The sequence below is a fragment of the Aulonocara sp. 'chitande type north' Nkhata Bay genome, linkage group LG9 (assembly GCF_057382095.1).
Source record: "Aulonocara sp. 'chitande type north' Nkhata Bay isolate Kocher_YH1m ecotype deep benthic linkage group LG9, A_spYH_male_GT1.1, whole genome shotgun sequence".
NCBI classification, from domain to species: Eukaryota; Metazoa; Chordata; class Actinopteri; order Cichliformes; family Cichlidae; genus Aulonocara; species Aulonocara sp. 'chitande type north' Nkhata Bay.
The window spans coordinates 32,488,723-32,511,728 of record NC_141352.1 but is presented as its reverse complement, the minus strand read 5'-3'; the positions used below and the strand labels follow the sequence as shown (position 1 = coordinate 32,511,728).

At 41.6% G+C, this 23,006-nt stretch overlaps 1 protein-coding gene across 4 annotated transcripts; it reads left to right on the top strand.

The window, feature by feature from the left end:
- The first annotated feature begins 4,416 nt into the window (after positions 1–4,416).
- On the top strand, positions 4,417–22,672 carry LOC147322553 (cyclic nucleotide-gated channel beta-3-like). 4 transcript variants are annotated; one of them, XM_086307019.1, is made up of 17 exons: positions 4,417–4,571; positions 4,973–5,027; positions 6,399–6,543; positions 13,545–13,705; positions 14,319–14,830; positions 14,909–14,959; positions 15,044–15,130; positions 15,234–15,298; positions 16,304–16,426; positions 18,400–18,541; positions 18,885–19,044; positions 19,205–19,302; positions 19,400–19,483; positions 21,214–21,332; positions 21,440–21,592; positions 22,046–22,196; positions 22,283–22,672. In XM_086307019.1, the coding sequence occupies exons 1-17, from the start codon at positions 4,461–4,463 to the stop codon at positions 22,298–22,300; spliced, it is 2,235 nt and encodes a 744-aa protein (XP_086163145.1). In that variant the 5' UTR covers positions 4,417–4,460; the 3' UTR covers positions 22,301–22,672. The 4 variants fall into 4 exon arrangements, 3 of the variants coding, with proteins under 3 accessions (XP_086163145.1, XP_086163146.1, XP_086163147.1); XM_086307020.1 differs by lacking the exon at positions 18,400–18,541 and adding an exon at positions 17,999–18,140; XR_015131106.1 differs by lacking the exons at positions 21,440–21,592; positions 22,046–22,196; positions 22,283–22,672 and adding an exon at positions 20,534–20,620 and having other exon boundaries at positions 21,214–21,327.
- Positions 22,673–23,006: the final 334 nt, after the last annotated feature.

Sequence of the window (23,006 nt, the reverse complement as noted above, 5' to 3'; positions counted from 1 at the left end):
GGTAAGGCTGCAATTTTTGCAGTGGTTTGGCATAGAAAACTATTTCTTTATCAGTAATATGTTTTCATTCTATCTGCTTTCAGAACTGCACGTGATTATTTGCAGCTAGCAGGTTGTAATGCAGCCTTCATTAATAGTAATAAATCACACAGCAATAGTACATCGAAGATGCTGAAGTGGCACATAACCCAGGTTGCTACCACAACTAAAACAAGGTAGTTGTTGAATGCAGGGAGCGGGACCACACCTCCATACACATCCCTTCCGGTTCTGTCTATGTATGACACCCCCTTCAAGAAATGCTGTCAAACCTAAAATAAGGGTGTGGTCCCAGCTAGTCAATGTTAGCTACATCTTTATATAGCAAAGTGCATGTGGGCAAACTAAATTTATATATGTTCAACAATATTCCTCCACCCCAGCACTGCTGTACCTAATGACTTTTTTGGTGATTTGAGGCATTGAGGCGATCGTGGCTCAAGAGTTGGGAGTTCGTCTTGTAATCGGAAGGTTGCCGGTTCGAGCCCCGGCTTCGACAGTCTCGGTTGTTGTGTCCTTGGGCAAGACACTTCACCCGTTGCCTACTGGTGGTGGTCAGAGGGCCCGGTGGCGCCAGTGTCCCGCAGCCTCGCCTCTGTCAGTGCGCCCCAGGGCGGCTGTGGCTACAATGTAGCTTGCCATCACCAGTGTGTGAATGGGTGGATGACTGGGTATGTAAAGCACTTTGGGGTCCTTAGGGACTAGGAAAGCGCTATATAAATACAGGCCATTTACCATTGATTGCTTATATCACAATGCATTTAATTTTTAAGGAAAACACATTTGAAATATTTAAATGAATAAAATAAATCTACTTGGTTGCCTCTGCTGTATGTACGTATAAGTATTCCGCACCCTCTCTCTGTGTATTTCTATTAATTTTCCATGTCATCAGGTAAATCAGTAACACAACATCTCTACTACTTTAGACAGTGGAATAAGTTTTTTTTCATTAACTTGAAGCAGTCTTTTAAACAGCTTCGTTCGCTGGAACAAATTGTTGCCTTATTGTCTCCTACTGAATGGAGGCCCCTCACGTAGTAGCCAAACAGATTTTATGGCATTGATAAAGGAGTAATCATGATGGCATTTCTCACAGTGATTATTCTCTGAACTAGCCTCCCTCAGTTAGGCCTTCTTATCATTTCTAGACCCCCCTTTTGAGAGCTGTTCTGTATTACACCAATTAGCACAGTGAGCAACTCAGCCGCTTCCACTCTGTGCTATAAATTTATTTCTAGCTGTTTCACTGACAAGGTATGCTGTCACTGTGCTGCTGACTGACAGGAGTAAATGTGTGCTTGTGTGTTGGATGGTTCAGCCTGGCATTTTATTGCACTATTAAACGTTATTAAACATCCTTTTTTTGTTGTATTTTACTGTGTTTTAAGGATAATGCCCTTGAATTAAAAAAAATACAATGTTAAGGGCTAAAGGCCCAACTCTCTTGGTTTAATGGAAAAGGAGCAGATACCAATACCCATCTCCCTGTATAAATGGACAGTAGAGGGCATGAAAAAGTCATCTACACCTTCCTGAACTCCAAATCCTCTCGTGTACCTCAAACGAAGTCGATGGTCCTTCAGACCGCTCAGAGATACATTGCACAAAGCCCGTGACTGAGTCAAGCCACCATCTGCATCACGCTGGCATTTTGTGGGTCATTCCTCAGCGTGACAACAGGCATAGAAAAGCATAATATGAGCTGAGTGGGTGATAGTGCTGCAATTCTACTCTTAATGACAACTGAGAGTGTGTATGTTTCATTGTGATAAGGGCTAAATGAAAACAGGAAAGCATGAAAGAAAATGACAATGACAATAAAGTGAGATCTGTGGGTGAAAATGACCATATTTCTGCAGGTTCCAAAAAGGTGCCACAGTGACTATGAAATCAGCTTAATGCATTTAGGATGGCCCCAGTGTTCCGATGAGCAGGTCCCTATTAGGAAGGTAATTGGTTTGGCGGATTACTCAAAAAGTTATGGACTGATTTGCATGAAAATTTACCAGAGGTCAGCCTTGGCCCAACTTCAATGCGATTAACTTTGGAATAAAATATAGTTTCAGATCTGGACTGAGTATTTTTGTGAGATAAAACTAAATTGGACATTTTGCATGATGTCTTCACATAAAATGTGGAGGAAATCTTTTTTAAAAATTGAGTATGTGGAAATAGAAATGTTAAGAAGTTCACGCCTCTGAGTTTATCCTTCTTGCATCCTATCAGGAAGTTACAAGAAGCCTAAACACATGTCTTTAGCATGGCCTCGAATAACACAGAGACTTTATGTTTGGGTTAAAGTTAAAGATAGGTTTGCTCTCTTAAATCAGGCTGGTGGCTGCTGAACCAGAGGAATTCTGGTTATAGCTGAGGCAGATTCTCATTACTGCAACAAAAATATAATGGAACGACTCAGTTAGTATGACTGTACAAGACATTTGCAGTGGATTTAATGTTTTAGGTCTCATAGTACTGCCATCTGTAGGCCAGGTGAGGAAGTGCGTCTATTTCAGCTTTAATTCTTTTTTTCAATTCAATTTTATTTCTACAGCATCAAATCACAACAACAGTTGCCTCAATTTATATTACAATAATACATACAGAGGAAAAAACCCAACAATCACATGACCTATGAGCAAGCACTTTGGTGACAATGGGAAGGAAAAACTCCCTTTTAACAGGAAGAAACCTCTGGCAGAATTACTCCAGATGTAACGGGACTCAAACCTTCCTCAGTAGATAATGGTTCTCACTGTGGTTCATGAGTCCTAATGCCTTGGAATTGGCTCTGTAATCCTTTCCAGACTGATAGATATCGGTGACTCAGCTGTTTCTTTAGATCGTGGTGTGGTGCGCTACATTTAGAGATCTTTTAGCCTTCTTTACTTTGTCTGACAGGTTCTGTTTAAGTGATTTGCTAATTCACCAACTCAGAGTGCTATTGAAACAAAACTCAGCTTTCCAAAAAATGTGAATAATCACAGTTAATGTTTAATTTAAAAAGAGAGGAAGTTGCTTTTTCACACAATGACAGGTAGGTTTGGGTGGCTTTTCCCTCTTTGTCTAATATTAAAGTTTGATGATCTGGAACATGTGTGAAAAATATCCACAAAAAAACCTAAGAAATCAGGAAGGGGAAAGAAAAATACTTTTTCACAGCACTGTAGCTCTGAAGTATGAACCATTATAATTATGGTTATCTGTAACATTTAGCTCTAAATGTGAAAGAAAAAGACTTCAGAGTGGCACAGTTACAAACCAGCGCCATCATACACTTACAATCATTTTCTGTTTTTACTTTGAAGTGTCTTTTCAGTCTTGCTGTGACTGACGTAAGCTGTTAAACAGTGGACCTCTCATCATGTTGAAAGTTTAGCTGTGAAAGAATATGAATGAATTCCTCATAGCCAGAGTGAAGACAACAGCATCACGATCACTGCTTCGTTTTGCTGAATGCTATGAATAGTTTGACCCTGCAGCCAACATGCAAGCTGCAGTGCTGCTGCCGTTGGCCATCTGCAGGTATCTGTTTAGAGAGATTAGTAAAAGTGCTGATGATGCGAGAGCTGTGCCTTGCACTCCCGACTGCACACTAAACAACAACTCCCAGACTAAATTAAACACACACTTAGCCCAGAGAAGCTCTCAACAACTTTTAGTTTTGTTTTTAGCTCTAAAAATGTTTCCCAGGTCCACACGTAAGCCATCTCCAAACTGGCCATGGACATGAGCTGATTACCTGCACTGAGACCGCGGCAAGACTGGAGTTGGTTGTATGAGAAGCGGATCAGCCTGTTTGATTCCCTCCTGCCCTGCTTCAGACAGCAAAGTACTACAGTGAGTAAATGAGAGCAGCGGGCATGACGCACTCATGACCACATTTTAACTCAGTGAAAGGACACAAGGACAGAGTCACTTTGACCTCTCAGTGAACTGGTGTATATCTAGTTGGGTCATTCAAACCCACTATGTGGACTTTGTTTGATCACTGTCTTCCATCCTTTTACAATGATACATTCAACGGGAATGGCAGTTTTTTAAAGTGTATCATGACTCGAGAGTGTGTCACTTACAATAAGAAGAATGACAGTGTGCTCCACAGACATTCGCACGCATGCTAAGCAGCCCTCCCTGCTTTAGTGGTCACCCCTAAGCCAATTGAGGGATGGGCTGACATGTCACTGCTGATGGTGGGGGCTATGCTCAGTGCAAGAGTATTAGTCCTGCTAAATACAGTAATGCAATTAGGGTCAATTTGGTTATGAGGACACGCTGAATTAAAACAGGTGGAGAAGAAAAGGTAGGCGGAGTGAAGGGGATCAGGCTAGTTGAGGGATCGTTTTGATCCTTGCCTCCCGCCACACTCCCCTCATACAAGCAGCAGGCAGGACGGCTGATGCACTCGTAGGTCGTTAGACATGTTTGCAAAGTTGAAGGGTCTCTTTAGCAGCCCGCAGGTGCCAGAGGGCTCTGGGACTACTAGCAAAGCCCCTGACCCAGCTCCACCTCCACCTCCACCTCCAGCCAAGGTATGTGTTCCGCCTGTATATTCAGTTATTAGACTAACTATAATAAATCGTTATTGTCAACCAGATTTTTGACTGGTTACAGACATGAGCAGTGGCGTCTCGTCTGCCTCTATCATTCAACCAGCTGCTCTGTACCCTGGCAGCAAAACAGAAAAAAACCCCAAATAAAATTGTTTCACTACCTCATTGAAATCACTCATTACCCAAACGGGCACTTTGAAATTTGTTTTATCATGAACGCAGCCTGTTTTTAAAAGTGTCCATCAGGGGAGGCAGTCATTTGTCAAACGCTGAATTCACCATTCTTTAAAACTGCCACTGAAATTAAAGCGTCCACTGTTTGACAAATGGAGCCAGGCGTCAGATTTTGTGAAGAAAAAAAATGTTGATTTGTCGTGTAGGAGGAGAAGCCAGCTGAGAAGGAGAATGAAGACAAGAAAGTGGACAAACCACAGGGTGAGTCATTCTAACGGCTGAAAAGTTTACCCAGTTCCTTTTTTTTGTCCCATCCTGTGAAATTAAAACAAGACTGACTGTTAATATGTTGGGAACATGAGAAAATATGGATTATTTTAAATTTCGCTTCATTTTGGTTTCCCTCTTTATTTGTCAGGGACTGTGTACAAAAACTATTCATCTAACATGACAGTTTGTTGTCCCTGCACAGGTCATCGAGCAAATAGAAACATATGCATCATCATTTTTTTTAAAAGACATACTAATACAAATGCAACTGACAAATCAACGTAATAGGCCAAACACCCACATCTAAATCCACCAATATCCATCCACATAAATACAACACTTGTTTATTTACAAGGGAAATAAGTATGTAACGTTTTACTGTATAATAAGCTTCTTTACAAATGTATTTGCTAATTAGATACTGCAGTGAAACACAGTGTTACTGAAACACCTCCACACTCGTGTATTATTCTGTTTATTCTTGTTATTTGTATAAAGCTGTAGTTATAATAGTTATAGTCATAGTTATAAAGCGCAAACAGTCAAACGAGTGACAAAAAGGGACCAAAATAAGAGAAAGCCTTTGGACAAATGTCCAATATGAAACGTTCAGCCTTGGACGACTTCTCTCGCGCCTGCTGACCGTTTCCATTTTAGTTGAGTTTCCTCGACTGCTGAGCTCGACAAGAAATGGAATTTCACTGATTTGTTGATTGTGTTGCTGAAAGTTTGAATGGCCTTTTGGAGCCGGAGTGAATAACATCAGGTTTGTCTCCATCATCCATCCAGGTTCTGTTACTTCATTCTGCTGATCCCACGGTTGCCTAATGTGTCTGAAAGCCGGACAGAAACACGGCCAGCGAATAATCAACCCCTCAAATGTCATATTCAGCGTCTTGTCTCTCTCTTTTACAGATGTTACAGGAATCTTTAATAGATGATGAACTAAATAAAAATGGTTTCACATAACCAGTGCAGCAAAGATGCCAAAAAAAGGATGAACACATTTACAGTTCGTAGTTGCTTCACAGATGGATGACATGCAGTTATAAGACTAAAGGGACTATAAGGAAAACACATAATACAATGATGAGGAAATTAGCAATTAAAAGAAATAAATGGGAAAACAGAAACCATTATAAATATAAAACTTAATCTAATGTATTGTTACGGTTATATTTCTAAATGTGTAATATTTTTATAAAGATGTCTAAAAGAAATGCTTTACAGGAAAACAAACGATGCAAAATAAATAATTAGGTAAGATCAAACATTTTTTTATTCTTCTTCCAGGAGGTGAGGACCATTTCTAACAATCTTGAAAAGCCAAAATAAACGTAGGATTTTTTTCCCCTTTCTTAGAATCAGCTCCATCGCCGGCACCACCCCCAGCCCCTGAACCAGCACCATCAGCGGCCCCGGCACCAGCTTCGGCACCAGCTCCTGCCCCAGCTCCAGCCGCGGCTCCAGCTCCTCCACCAAACCCCGATCAAGCTGGAGCTGAGGGGTAAGACATGCGCTTGCAGTGTTGTTTCTTCTACCTAATTTTTTCCAGGTACATTTCATTTGAAAGCGGGTGCACCGACAGTCAAAAGCGTTTACAGAGATTAGTTACAGTGTGTTTATCCTCAGAATATCAGCCCAGCCTCCAAACTCCACTTTAGCTCACTGCAAACACACACCTGCCAAGTGACACCACAAACCTATATCAAAGTAATCACCCCATGGACGCTAATTAATCAGATTCCCTGGCAAGAGGGCGGAGAGGGAGGGAGGGTGCCCAGGGAGATAAGCGCAGCATGTGAGATCTTTACCTGCTGGAGCAACATGCATATTAAAAGAGGGATGGCCTGAAAGTGGATTAAAAGATTTTCAGTTCTTTAGGTTTTAAGGAGCTCACCAGAGCTGCTTCTAGTCCCTCAATAAACACTATGAAGGCGACAGGTAGAGGCAGCAACGGCTGATCCTCGTAGTTCTAAGCACAGGTTGGATTTCAACGAGGATATGATATATATGACACAACAATGGTGGCAAGAGCCAGAGGCTCCAGGTGGAGGACAGGTAGCGTGCGTGTGTGTGTGTGTGTGTGCCAGCAGCTTAAGTAATGTGTGGAATAAATAGTGTCAGAGCTCAGAGGGGATCCTGAGGTACTCTACAGAAGAGCTAGACTGGGAGTTTTTACTGCCAGTGCTACACAAAACCTGAAGTGTGTGTGGTTTACTCTGTGTCCTTCTCATATATAAACCGCCCAAGTATGTGTCCTTCTTCTTTTATGAGGCATATTAGTGAGATGAAATGCTGCATCGCCTTTAGGGTTGATTAAGTCTGCAAAGGCTTCCTACCAGAACCGGTGTCACCACGGCGTTGGCTCACTTTCTTTAACTTTCTTTCATTTAGTTTCCACAAACCAGGGGCGGTACTCCAACCCAGCACAGTGTACCATTTACACACTGAAAACAATGAAAGAAACGATGGAAAAACAACCTGACAATTAAGTGTGAAAATGTACTGACTTTAATTTGACTGCAGGGCCTGATCTCAGCATGTTGGATGTGTCAGTTTAAACATGGTGTATTGTTCTGTCAAAGGCACTACAGAATTTTATCCACTAGGGGGAGAGCATCCATCATTCTCACAGCTCGGGCCGAAGTGGAAGACCGCTATTGGCCTAGCCTGGCCTGACCTCTAGATCTGTCCTCCCTGACCCAAAGTGCCCTAACCTTAACCACAAACAGGTGAAGCTGGACTCCATCCATTTGGCTCTGCAGTGAGCACCACTTGGCTGATTGCATTTATCCGTGTAATGTGATCCTTCTTATGTCACAAGTTATTTCTCTCTGTGATTCACTCTTTTTAGCGTTTCAAATCACAGGTACTGAGCTGGGTCCTGAATGAAAAGGGAACGATTGTAAACTGAAATAAACACTGAGGATGGTCGCAATGCACTGAATCAAATATTTCTACATTTATATACCTTAAATGTGTATTATACTTTATCAGTGATGGCAATAACGGAGTTACAAGTAACGGCGTTACTTTTTTCAGTAACGAGTAATCTAACTAATTACTATTCCTATCGTTACAATGCAGTTACTGTTACTACTTTAAGGGGCGACCGTGGCTCAGGGGGTTGGGAAGCATATCTGTAACCGGAAGGTTGCCGATTCGATCCCTGGGCTCTCTGTCCTGGTCGTTGTGTCCTTGGGCAAGACACTTTACCCTACCGCCTACTGGTGTTGGCCAGAGGGGCCGATGGCGCGATATGGCAGCCTCGCTTCTGTCAGTCTGCCCCAGGGCAGCTGTGGCTACAACTGTAGCTGCCTCCACCAGTGTGTGAATGTGAGAGTGAATGAATAGTGGTATTGTAAAGCGCTTTGGGTGCCTTGAAAAGCGCTATATAAATCCAATCCATTATTATTACTAACAAGAAAATGCGGCGCGGATGCGTTACTATTTTTCAACAAACAGACAGTTGAAGCTGTGTTCAGCTTACTGCACCTTATATCAGTTGCACGGAAGTAGCTGTCTACGTAAGTAATCTGGGCGCTACAGCTTTAAGCAGCTGCGAGCGCTCTCGCGGACGGCAATCACTTTTTGGCACAACACCTGGAGCTCAGGGGGGCAAAACAATTGCATGAGTGCTGCTGTTTGACTGAGGAAGAATAAAGTAGTCGTGGTAAGTTAATCACGTGACCACTTAAAGATGACAAAGCAACAGGGTGATATATACCAGTTTTTAAATTGTGCAGATAGGCCACGTAAAACCAGAATCCTGATAAACAATATATACACTGCGTTTTTTCCTGAATAGTTTCGTCACGTTAACGTCTAAGGACAGCGCTAGCAAGCACTCTCTGCTTATGACCAAAAAATTAAAAAACTAAACAAAAAACAGCCCGTTCGTGTTGGTGGAAAAATGTACCATGCTGACCAATCAAAAAATTATATTTGTTTAGGAAGAGGGTGAAGTTTTAGGAGTGACAGCAAGAGAGAGAGAGAGAAAGAGAGAAAGAAAGACAGCAGAAAAAGAGAGAGAGAGCGTGTAGTTAATGTGTTGTCTTCAGTGTTGGTCAAGTTACTTGAAAAAGTAATCAGTAACTAATTACTGATTACTTCCCCCCCAAAAGTAATCCCGTTACTTTACTAATTACTTATTTATGAAAGTAATTAGTTACTTAGTTACTTTTTAAAAACATGATTTATGACCTGAATAGGTAATAAAGCAATAGATCTTTCAGCCCAATTCTACTTTTTCTGCATCATCCATTATATAAAATGTAATCAAATGAAAAAGTCTCTTTTTAAAACTTGTTTTATTAGTTTTAATCTTTTAACTTTATGCATCAACCAAAAATTAAAGTATATGCAACATTCTCTGACTGGAAAAAAATTGTTTAACATTTAAACCTATTTTCTGCACATTCCAGCACATAAAATAAAATTGGTTTTTATGTTTACACTCACTCTTTCAAATAGATGCAAGTAAAACACAGCAGAAAATAAATAAAATCAAAAACTCAGCGGCCCTGTTGCTCTATTTTCACCTGTTTAGCAGGAGTGGGGCAGGCGGAGGTTTGCTCTGGTGCAGGTGTGCCGCAGCCGTCATGTCAGTGGAAGGATCCAGCAGTTTCTCTGTGAATTTCACATTCCTGTGGCAGCGCACTCGGCGCTTGCTCGGAAGTTTAGGGTTTTTTTCACTGTAAAAAGAAGTTTTCTTCCCACGCAGTGAACAGCAGACCCTAATGTTTTTGTCACTTTTTACAGAATCAAACTCAAAGTAAGGTCAGTACTTACACGCTTTAAACGCTGCACGGTCATATTACAGGGAGTGCAGAATTATTAGGCAAGTTGTATTTTTGAGGAATAATTTTATTATTGAACAACAACCATGTTCTCAATGAACCCAAAAAACTCATTAATATCAAAGTTGAATGTTTTTGGAAGTAGTTTTTAGTTTTTTTTAGTTTTAGCTATTTTAGGGGGATATCTGTGTGTGCAGGTGACTATTACTGTGCATAATTATTAGGCAACTTAACAAAAAACAAATGTATACCCATTTCAATTATTTATTTTTACCAGTGAAACCAATATAACATCTCCACATTCACAAATATACATTTCTGACATTCAAAAACAAAACAAAAACAAATCAGCGACCAATATAGCCACCTTTCTTTGCAAGGACACTCAAAAGCCTGCCATCCATGGATTCCGTCAGTGTTTTGATCTGTTCACCATCAACATTGCGTGCAGCAGCAACCACAGCCTCCCAGACACTGTTCAGAGAGGTGTACTGTTTTCCCTCCTTGTAAATCTCACATTTGATGATGGACCACAGGTTCTCAATGGGGTTCAGATCAGGTGAACAAGGAGGCCATGTCATTAGTTTTTCTTCTTTTATACCCTTTCTTGCCAGCCACGCTGTGGAGTACTTGGACGCGTGTGATGGAGCATTGTCCTGCATGAAAATCATGTTTTTCTTGAAGGATGCAGACTTCTTCCTGTACCACTGCTTGAAGAAGGTGTCTTCCAGGAACTGGCAGTAGGACTGGGAGTTGAGCTTGACTCCATCCTCAACCCGAAAAGGCCCCACAAGCTCATCTTTGATGATACCAGCCCAAACCAGTACTCCACCTCCACCTTGCTGGCGTCTGAGTCGGACTGGAGCTCTCTGCCCTTTACCAATCCAGCCACGGGCCCATCCATCTGGCCCATCAAGACTCACTCTCATTTCATCAGTCCATAAAACCTTAGAAAAATCAGTCGTGAGATATTTCTTGGCCCAGTCTTGACGTTTCAGCTTGTGTGTCTTGTTCAGTGGTGGTCGTCTTTCAGCCTTTCTTACCTTGGCCATGTCTCTGAGTATTGCACACCTTGTGCTTTTGGGCACTCCAGTGATGTTGCAGCTCTGAAATATGGCCAAACTGGTGGCAAGTGGCATCTTGGCAGCTGTACGCTTGACTTTTCTCAGTTCATGGGCAGTTATTTTGCACCTTGGTTTTTCCACACGCTTCTTGCGACCCTGTTGACTATTTTGAATGAAACGCTTGATTGTTCGATGATCACGCTTCAGAAGCTTTGCAATTTTGAGACTGCTGCATCCCTCTGCAAGATAGCTCACTATTTTTGACTTTTCTGAGCCTGTCAAGTCCTTCTTTTGACCCATTTTGCCAAAGGAAAGGAAGTTGCCTAATAATTATGCACACCTGATATAGGGTGTTGATGTCATTAGACCACACCCCTTCTCATTACAGAGATGCACATCACCTAATATGCTTAATTGGTAGTAGGCTTTCGAGCCTATACAGCTTGGAGTAAGACAACATGCATGAAGAGGATGATGTGGACAAAATACTCATTTGCCTAATAATTCTGCACTCCCTGTACTCTCTGTCACCACCCGATCCGTACTGGAAACCCGATCGGTACCCCGCATGCGCAAAAGGTGTCTACTTCCGGTCGAAGCATTTTATGATAGCATTTTACGGGTCAGAGTATCTGTTAAGCGCCGTAAAATAAGAAGAATAGCGCCTAATTACAGAGTTAATAATACAGACTTTGTAATATGTCACATGTAGATTCATCAGCCAGATGAACTGCTTACTAACAACTGACAATGATAGCAGACATCATCATCGCTATTCCAATCAATCCTCTCCACACAGACAAGCATAAACACACTCAACTATCACTAAATCAAATTTAACACACGTTTGTAATGACGTTAAATCAGTTTACAATAGGGTTCATTCGCTCAGTCAGCAGGTGGCAGTATCCTCTTACACTGGGGAGTAAACTGCCATCATACGAACAGAAGAAGAAGAAAACCCCTGCACATGCGCGGTACGGATCAGGTAGACCCGATTTGTATGGTCCGACTTTGCACATGCGTAGTAAGGATCGGGGAGTCCTGATCCGTAACTATCTTTTTATTTTCCGTTTTTGTCTACATTGTACTGAAATGCTTCATTACTGGAAACATTTTAAGAGATACTTATTATTCCTAACATCTTAACAGATACTCTGACCCGTAACTATCGTAAAACGCTTCGACCGGAAGTAGACACCTTTTCAATTCAATTCAATTCAATTCAATTTTATTTATATAGTGCCAAATCACAACAAAAGTCGCCTCAAGGCGCTTCATGCGCATGCGGGGTACCGATCGGATTTCCAGTACGGATCGAGTAGTGACAGGGTCGGGTGTGTCCTTCGTGGCCCACCATATCCCAGAATTCATAGCACGGCCCAGCCAATTTCAGTTTCCAACACTACTACTAAGCCACTACTAAGTTTTAAAATTACTCTTATTAATCTTTCTGGGTCACAAAATAAACTTTTAACATATTTTCAGGCGAGAAAGTAGCTGTGTACATTTCAAATATCTGCTTGGTTTATCAAGACATCACATATTTGCAAAAGTGCGCCGGTCGAGCCGGTGAGAGCAGCGGACTCCCGGCTTCATCGTTTTCAGACCCCCGCTCTTTCGCTACTCGGGTTAAACATAATATGTAAGTCACTCGGATAACTTAAAAATGTAATTGTTTGCCTTTTTTCTGTGTTTTATTTGTTCCGGAGTAAATCGGTTTGGCTGAGATCAAAGTTATTAGATTATTAGATTAAATAAAACTTTATTAATCCATCGGGTGGGTTCCTCCGGGATTTTCACACTGCTGAATAAACGTCATAAAAAGAAGTGTGAGACAGTCGAGAATTTACGCCAGTGTCCTGTTATATTTTAGATAGCAAGGAGCAGACGGCCGAGTTTGTTAAACTCCACCGACAAAGACGAAAATCTGAAGGCTAGACTGTCCTATTTCACAGCCTCGCACTTCCAGCCTTCTCGGTCTTCGGAGGACCCGGCCCACGTAGACTGCGAAAGCCGGGTCCTCCGAAGGATGCAGCCGACGTTTTGGGATACAGCTATTATCCATTGTTGATCTGCACACAGCTGTTGCCACAAACGTCGCACTCACTTACGTCATTGTCATGAGACACTCTTGCAAAAAAAAAAATCACGGTTTTAGTAACGCAATAACGCAGCATGCTCACAGGAAAGTAACAGTAATCTAATTACCTTTTTTGCAATAGTAATCCCTTACTTTACTTGTTACTTGAAAAAAGTAATCGGATTACATCTCTGGTTGTCTTGTGTAGTAGTGTGTAGTGTTGTGGATAGTTTTGTGTTGTGTGTCAGTACAATGTGACTGCTACATGACCAGAAAACCTCTTAATGCATGTTAAAGTAAAGTTCCAGATTTTTCAGAGTAAAATCTTACCTCTAGGCAACTTTAAATGCTGGAGTAGAACAGGTGTTGAATCATTAATGCCGAGTGGAGTCTCTGATTATTACACAACTTTTCCTGATTTGTTCCTTTTTTTTAATTGGTTGAAATTCCTCATTCACATCAGGAATTTTTAGGAGTTTTTATGATTTTTCTATCCTCGCTACATCAGAAACTCACTCACTGCCAATAACAGCGCAACTTTCTTATTTTGCTTCCTCAGAGAGGAGGGAGTCCCCCCTCCACCTCCCCCCATAGTCATCAACAAGTACTCAGATGAGCACCTCAGAGCCATAATCATGAAGATGAGAGAAAGAAAGCAGCTCTTCAAGGAGAAAGTGACTGATCAGTATGCTTCATCCCCTGAGATAACCCCTCCTGTCAGTGAGTGCCAACACAAAACCATTCAGTGCTGCAGATTTTCTAATATTTCTAATATCTGTGGATGTATCTAATATTTCTAATATCTGTGGTGTAGTTCATTTTCCTTGTTTAAAAACATGTTTAAAAATAGAGTATTAGAAAAATATATAAATCAAGAATGAAAAGAGCAAAAAGGAGAAAAAAAATAACCTCTTGATTCTTTTGCTTTGATGTAGTTACTTATCTAAGGTGGAAAGTTTTTTTTTCTTTGGGTTTTTTTTTTTTATTGTTGTTTGTTTGTTTGTTTGGTTTTTGCTTTGTTTTATTATTTTCTTCAAGCCCTATGTACAGGAGCTGCATACAAAAAGATATTTTGTGAAAAGGGTTGGCGTAATAAGCAAATGCTTCAGCCAATACCTTTTGATTAGCCTTGTCTCATGCTTTCTTTCTTTATGGTAGATTTTTGTTCTATTTTCACTGTTTTTTTTTTTTCACTGTTTTCACTGAGATTTGAATTTGAATGCTAATCAATAAAATCAAAAATCAAAAAAAAATGTTATTGTTTTCATGGGGCAGTAAGGAAACTAATTCTTAATATTTAACTGTTGCTCACTCAGCCCCTTTATCCTTTCAGCGCCACTGCTACGCAAAGACGACTACAACAGAGTCATAGAGGAAAGGAGACAACAGGCAGAGGAGGCACGGATAAAGAAGGAGGAGGCAGACAAGAAGAAAAAAGAGGAGCAGGAGAAGAAGAAAAAGGAGGATGAGCAAAAGAAAGCAGAACAAAAGGCAGCAGAGGCCAAACAGCAGGAGGAGAAGAAGAGTATAAGAACCAGGATATCCGAGGCAATGTGGTCAGTGGTGGACACTGTGTTGAAGCCACTCGAGGACCTGATGGACTCTGTGTTTGGGCAAACCATAGACCCTTTCACGGACCGTCGCTACATTGCATGGCTAAGCTTGGTGACTGTGGCCTTTAACTACAACACGTGGTTCATCACGGCCCGCCTGTGCTTCCCCTACCACACTGAGATCTCCATCCCTTACTGGTTCACCCTGGATGTGTTGGCTGACATCATCTACCTGGTGGACTCTGTCATCTCCCAACCCCGCAAACAGTTCGTCAAAGGAGGAGACATCATTGTAAGTGGGAAATGATCCTGACTGCTGACAGAGAAAAACACTGGCCTGAATGACAAAGTCACTTTTATTCCCTTGCAGAAAGACAGAGTGATGACAAAGAAGCACTACAGAGATTCAGAGAGATTCCTGGTATGATCACTTTAATCCCTTGAGCTTTGAAGTTATGTACTTAATTAGAGTCAGCGACCTTACAGCTGTCTGTCTCTTTCACAGGCAGACGTGGTGTCAGTCTTTCCATTTGACTTGTTGTACATCCAATTTGGATTCAAATCTGCCTTCAGAGTCAATCGTCTACTGAAGGTAAATCTACTTAAATAATGTTTAGATGAATGAGACAATAAACAACGCCTATTAAATGTACTTTGGCTCTCATCTGGCTCACATTTCCTCACCTGTTTTCAAGATGGACACATTTTTTGAGTTCAGTGATCGTCTAGAGAGCATCATGGCCAAGGCTTACATCTGGAGGTAAGACCATCCATCCATGCATCCATCCACCCACCAATCCATCCATCATCCATCCACCCACCGATCCATCCATCCACCCACCAACCCATCCATCCATCCACCAACCCATCCATCCATCCACCCACCGATCCATCCATCCATCCATCCATCCACCCACCCACCGATCCATCCATCCATCCACCGATCCATCCATCCATCCACCAACCCATCCGTCCATTCATCCACCGATCCATCCATCCATCCATCCATCCATCCATCCATCCATCCATCCACCCACCAACCCATCCATCCATCCATCCACCAACCCATCCATCCATCCATCCATCCACCAACCCATCCGTCCATCCACCCACCGATCCATCCATCATCCATCCACCCACCGATCCATCCATCCATCCATCCACCAACCCATCCATCCACCGATCCGTCCATCCATTCATCCATCCATCCATCCACCGATCCATCCATCCATCCATCCATCCATCCATCCATCCACCAACCCATCCATCCATCCATCCACCAACCCATCCATCCATCCATCCATCCACCAACCCATCCGTCCATCCACCCACTGATCCATCCATCCACCGATCCATCCATCATCCATCCACCCACCGATCCATCCATCCATCCATCCATCCATCCATCCACCAACCCATCCATCCATCCACCGATCCGTCCATCCATCCATCCATCCATCCATCCATCCATCCATCCATCCATCCACCCACTGATCCATCCATCCATTCATCCATCCACCGATCCATCCATCCATCCACCGATCCATCCATCCATCCATCCATCCACCAACCCATCTATCCATCCACCGATCCGTCCGTCCGTCCATCCATCCATCCATCCATCCATCCACCAACCCATCCGTCCATCCACCGATCCGTCCATCCATCCACCCACTGATCCATCCAGTATACAATGCAATTAACTGAGATAGCAAAAATGTCAAAATGTGGCCATATCAATAACTCTCTTTATTACCCCTCTTAGAGTGATTCGCACAATTGGTTATCTGCTCTTCGTGCTCCACCTTAATGCCTGCTTCTACTACGTGGCCTCAGAATATCAGGGCATTGGTAAAACTAAATGGGTCTACTCCGGCGTAGGCAGCGCGTAAGTACAGCACTTCTATACAGCCACTTGTGTTTGAGTTGGAGGGATTTTCTCATCTTTTTTTCTGCCAACTCTTGATGTGGACCTAGCATGCTCATACTGTATTCTGAGACTCTGCTAGAGCAGCTTTTGCACGAGCAGTGTTGGGAAGGTTACTTTTAAAATGTATTCCACTACAGATTACAGAATACATGCCCCAAAATGTTTTTGTAACATATTCCGTTACATTACTCAATGAGAGTAACGTATTCTGAATACTTTGGATTACTTAATATATTATCATGCTTTTTTACAACTACATGAATGTACTATTGCTGTGTGATTTATTACTATTACTGAAGGTTACTCGCCATACCAATACCAACTAGATTTTTAAATCTAAATATAAAATGAGTAACAGGGAGGGTGGACATTAGGTAACTGCGCTTTTTGCAGCGATCTCGTATAGAAAACTATTCCGCGTATATAAAACAGGTCCGCGGCTCTGAACCGTAAAGGCGTAAAACCATAAAGGGACCTCTGGCTAATACGTTGGGTTCGTGTTGTGCTCGTAGTTGAAAACTGGCTTTACTTTGTTGTCTGGGTCAACGTTGCTAGCGAGAGACAGAGAGAGGCGTTGAAAGGCTGCTCCAACCGAATTTATTGTTTCGGAGGAAAACACGAACACAGTGTACAGTCGAGTCTTAATAGCTTACTTACAACTGGGCTCGTCAGGCACTCTTCTTGGCTGCAGTGGTTATTATTATATTTACATGCTTCCAGCTCCCGTTTCTGCTCGATGACATCTTGTACTTTTCCTTTTTCTCCCTCCCTCGCTCACAGACACATAACGGGTATGGCAGTCCATTCTCCCTGCAGCACGGACTGCACTGCCCATCAGGCTACATTCTTTAGGGCTATGCCTGTAGCATTCTGCCTATTGCCTTCATATTAAATCATTTTTTTAAATATTTCTTCACATCATTATGAGACGCGAGATTGAGACACAGGCATTTGAGCCTCTTAATGCGTGTTTTGTTTGGGTTTCCACCGGCAGGGAAACCCAAAATAGAGAGAGCATAGGCGAACATATCAAACAGGAAAATACCGCCGTGTAATCCCTTTATTTCAGCAAAGTAACTGTATTCTGAATACCACCTTTTTAAACGGTAACTGTAATGGAATACAGTTACTCATATTTTGTATTTTAAATACGTAACGGCGGTACATGTATTCTGTTACTCCCCAACACTGTGCACGAGTCACAGTTACAACAAACTGTTTTTTCTTCCCTCCCTCTGTGCAACTTTCTAATGATTGGCTGATGGTTTGAAAACAGTGGCTAGGGGAACATCTGTACTCACAAATGACCATATTAAACATGTTCACTCACCAACATGATACAGAAAGGTAGAAAATGAGCACATAGGGGGATAATGTTAGCAATGCATAACAAAAGGTTATAGCAGAGAAACAAAATTACCTAAAAAAAAGTCTCTGGTTTATCGCACAGAGTTATGAGTTCCAGCTCACAAAGCATCCAGTCAAAATCTTTCATATGTCCTATGTTTGCTGCTGATGCTGTGGCTGCAGTTACCTCAGCTGCTTCTTCTATGCCGAGAAGTCCCTGCTACTGATCGCCGAGTTACCAACTCCTGACACCACATTCGGGCTGATCTTTCAGATGACCAACTACCTTTTCGGGGCATTCTTTATGTCCACCATGCTTGGCCAGGTAGCTTCTTTCTCGTAGCATTTTTGTTATTTTACTTTCTCTTTTCTTTTAATATTTTTTTCTCTTTAGGAAGCTAAAGCAATTTCAGCAAGACATCAAGGAAATCGCTCAAACGTGCCCAGAACCCACCACTGCCATTTTATGCAAAACAAAGAAACAAACTCCATTTTCCCCCACACGACCCCAAAACATCCAATACAGTTTATGACACCCCTCTCTGACACCCCCCCCCCCCTCCCCCCCCCAAAACTCTCCACAGGTACCTGCGTTGTTACTACTTTGCTGTCCGCAGTCTGATCAACATCGGGGGTCTTAATGAACCCGAAACCGTCTTTGAGATTACCTTTCAGATGACTAATTTTTTCTTGGGCGTCTTTGTGTTCTCCAGTTTGATTGGACAGGTAATACAGAGGACACTCTGCCCCATAGCATGAGTCACAGCCCCCAGCATCCTTACTTCATCTGGAGTCCTGATTAGCATCCTTTTAGCATCATTAACTGCAAGTAGTACTAGTAGTAGTAAACGATTGTCTCTTATTCTCCCCCACTTGTCCTGTTTATGTAGATAGATGAATAAACCTGCAATACTCCAGTATCCGTTACTCTGTCTATAGTATTTCACTGGTTCCCTGTGATGTCTTGACTGTCAAAAACAACAAAAGCACATTCATTCTACTGTCTAAGTGAGAGGAGTATTTATTTAGTTTAAACAAAGGTTTTCTTCTTATCATCATAATGTCTCAGATGAGAGATGTCATTGGTGCAGCGACAGCAGGACAGACTTACTTCCGTTCTTCCATGGACAACACTGTGGAGTACATGGTGACCAATCACATCCCGTCTTTGATACAGAACCGAGTCCGCACCTGGTACACCTACACCTGGGACGCTCAGGGCATGCTGGGTCAGTAGTCACTGGATAAAATCTTCATTTCAGTCTTTAAGAGTGTGTGAGAAACGCTTTAATTATAGGACACAAATCAGACGTCAGTCCTACTATTGTGCCAGGTGCAGAAAGTTTTAACACTGAATTAAATAATAATTCTTCATCTCCGTGTTTTCAGATGAGTCCGAGCTGCTGGACAAGATGCCTCTAGTGATGAGAACAGCCATTGCTGTGGACATCAACCTGGCGACCTTCCAGAAGATTGATCTTTTCAAGGTGCACACTCATTAGAAAAAATAAATATATAGCCCAGACAGTAACTGGGAGACTGGGAGATGGTTGGTCAGTTAAATATCTTCATATGTTTCCACAGGGCTGTGACCAGCAGATGTTAGTGGACATGTTGCTGAGGCTCAAGTCGATCATTTATCTGCCCGGAGACTTTGTTGTGAAGAAGGTGTGTTAAGTCTTACACAATCATCGTCAACTTCAAATGTGAATGAAACACAACAAATTACTTAATTTTTTAAAAGTTTATCATCATTTTATGCCAACAATTGAGGGACATTAAATACAAAAAAGTAAAAATGTGCTGGGGAGGATAAACTGATGTTGTGTAATCAAACTTGGCAATAAGGAGATACTCGTTTTAGCCCTGATTCACCATATGATGACAAGCATACAGACTGTAAAGAGGCAAACACACTTATTTCATTGTGATGACAGATTTTTACATTAGTTACAACTGCATATCCTCCATTGTCGAGTACATTTTTAGCTAACTTATTTTTTTACCACTTGAACGTCAAAAATATCCAAGTTTTGTTTCTCTAAAATTCATAATTATGATAAAACCTCAGACAGCGTTGCATATTTTACTTTTAAATTTGGAAAAATGACTTTATAATCTTATAAAATAGTTCATTGTCAGGGTCTGCGCTAGCAGACCGCGTGGTGACAGTAGGATGACCCAAATGCAGACACTTGGAGCAAAACTATCCGGTTGTTCAGTCTGATGTCACTAGCCGTGTCTGGGTCTAAACTCCGCTGCAGGTCCACATATCAAACGATCACTGTGGCATTACTGAGAGTTGAAAAACTGTCTAAAGTCTTTCATCTTTAATAAAATGATCAGCGTTCTGCTCTACCAGGTGTAACAATTGAGTTTAACATCCAGGCATCCATGAAAACGGACATTTATGACATTTAACGGAGTTAGAAGTTAGCAGGAAGTTAGCTCGCTAGCTTCTATCTAAATACAATATAGCATGTCCTGACTGCGGGTTTTGGAAACAAATTAAAACGTACAGCTCTGTTATCACTTCCAACATAAATGAAGACAGAAAACTAAACAGCAGTGACGTTTGTAGGGTCACTGAAGTTTGGCTAGCTGGTATATAATGATGTGCTACGTGACCGCTAGCGACACAGCTATGTTAGCATAATATGAACAAGCTAACTTTTTTTCCACTCGATAAAAGTTAACATGAGTGTTTTCGGTGGTCAGGAACAAATGTAATCGCATGGCAGGATGCTGTAAAAGGACCAAACTTCAGCCAGGAGAACAACTGAGATAATCCATCCACAATACGAGGTTAGTCATTCATATACTGCTGCATGGGCTGGGCTGTAGTTACATCGTAAGGTTTTAAAAACTGAGCTTAAATAAATGATTAGCGGTAATAAAAGCCGAGGGAGGTCAACAGTGATCGCTGACTGTTTTAGGAGCTTTTTGAGATTAAATAGAAGAAAATACATAACATTAAACATGTTAACAACACAAAAGCCATATTAAACGCAGACTACTTTAGGCCCGGAAGTAGGATTCGTCGCGTCATCACTGAACAACCGGATAGGGAAACAGAGCTCAATATCAGCAGAACTGGATGAAGCCTAAACTGCACAAACAAGAACATCATAATACAAAAAGGAATGAAACTCAAAATGCAGGATCAAAGGAAACAGCCCATGACAGTGATTTTTTATTAGGTTAATACTTTTTTTTTCCTCCAAAATTTACAACTTCTAATGTCCGAGTTCTTGTAGGTCTGAATTTATGACTTTAATCTCAGAAGTTCTGTGTATATAAAAGGCCACCACAGGCTTCTTTTAAAGCTAAAATGCCCTTTATAAGCACATACACATAAAACATCCCTTCAGTAATTTATTTGTGTAAATTATTTGTAGGGTGACATCGGTAAAGAGATGTACATCATCAAAGGTGGAGCGGTGCAGGTGGTGGGAGGACCCGACAACAGCATTGTGTTTGTGACACTAAAAGCTGGTTGTGTTTTTGGGGAAATCAGGTGAGTTCAGATACACGCGCACAAATATATACTGATAATTAATCAACATCAGAGGCAATTAATCACAATCAGTGAACAGTGAAATGTTTTCTCTTTCTGTTTCTTAGTCTCTTGCAGTCCTCCAAAGATGGAGGGAACAGGCGCACAGCTAATGTCAAAGCATACGGCTTCGCCAACCTCTTTGTCCTGGAGAAGAAAGACCTGTTTGATATTTTGGTTCATTACCCGGAGTCGCAGAAAGTGTTGGCCAGAAAGGGCAGGTGAGTCAAAGGATTTGACTCAATATTTGCTGCTGATTTCACGAAATAACTTCTGTACTTGGTGGTTTATTTACTGGAAACCAATGATACACTATCTGTGAGGGGGGAAGTATGTGAACATGTATAAATGGCAGCGATTTTTAAGATAAAATTCCAGTCAGGTAGTTTTACACACAAGGAAAACAATCACATGTTAGTGGGTGGACCTATTTTTATTTTCAAGGCCTGATCTTTAAAACAGCACGATTACAAACAAAGCGAAAAGAAAAGTGTTATGTGGACATCAGAAAAAGGGCTGTTGGTGATGTTCATCAGGCTGGGACACCTTTGAACAGTGAGCTTCCCCTTCCTGTCAGTGTGACGCATAAGTACACATGTAATCCCTGAGATATGAAGTTTCCACATGATAATAATAAATGCTGCTGTAGTAAACAAACCTCTGTACCTCTGTAGGAAACTAATAAAGGCCAAAGGTCCAGCAGCAGCTAAAGTTGAAGAAGAGAAGAAAAAAGGACTGGCGCTGTTCGGACCCAAACCCCCCACACCCAAACTGCTGCGCGCTTTGGGCGGGACCATTAACAAAACGTTTATCGACAAAATGAAGGTAACTACACCGTTCTGTCCTAATAAATGCACCCCAAGTGATTATTACATGAAAGTCATTGTGCTTGTCTTTTATTTTTTCCCCAGGCTTCCAGTACCAACTAATAAGGAGCATGGAAAGTTTTTTTTTTAATAACCCCTTTTTTGGAGTGAAGAAAATGTATCTCTCATGGAAATGAACTCATTTCTGTTGAAAGCACCTTTCAGATGATAGTTTTACTGCTCTGTGTGTCATTCTGTCTAATTTAATAATAACAACAAGCCAAGACCATGTGTACCTCAACTACTGCCCCTAGTGGACACTGCTATGTATGTACTTCGTTCATATGGTTTTTATACAGTATAATCGGTCATTTTTCCCACTGTAGGCGTGGAAGCCTGCCTGAGATTATCAGTCAGTAAGAAGCATGGTGACAATAATGTTGACAGTTTATATTATTTGACTGAGTTTTAATAAATAAATATGTTTGAACTGCATTAAGTGTATTTCTCTGTTAGCCTTGTGTTTGTGAGAGCAGGAGGTCACATCCAGGCTAATCCTCACCTGCCAGTGACAGTACGAGGGCCGATTAATTCAGCTGCCTCTGTTTTTGTGAGCCCCACAGACTTAAAATAAACCAAGCATTACACCAGCTACTTTCATCGTAGCACCGATGGTTACTGCAGTGAATTTAATGTTATCCATGATACAGGATATTCAGAAACTGATTATACTCTTTTTACCTGCCGTCTCCTCCAGCTTACGTTGATCAGGTATAGGTTTTTATATAAATTCGCTAACATATTAAAAAAATAGCACTGGTGCTTTTTG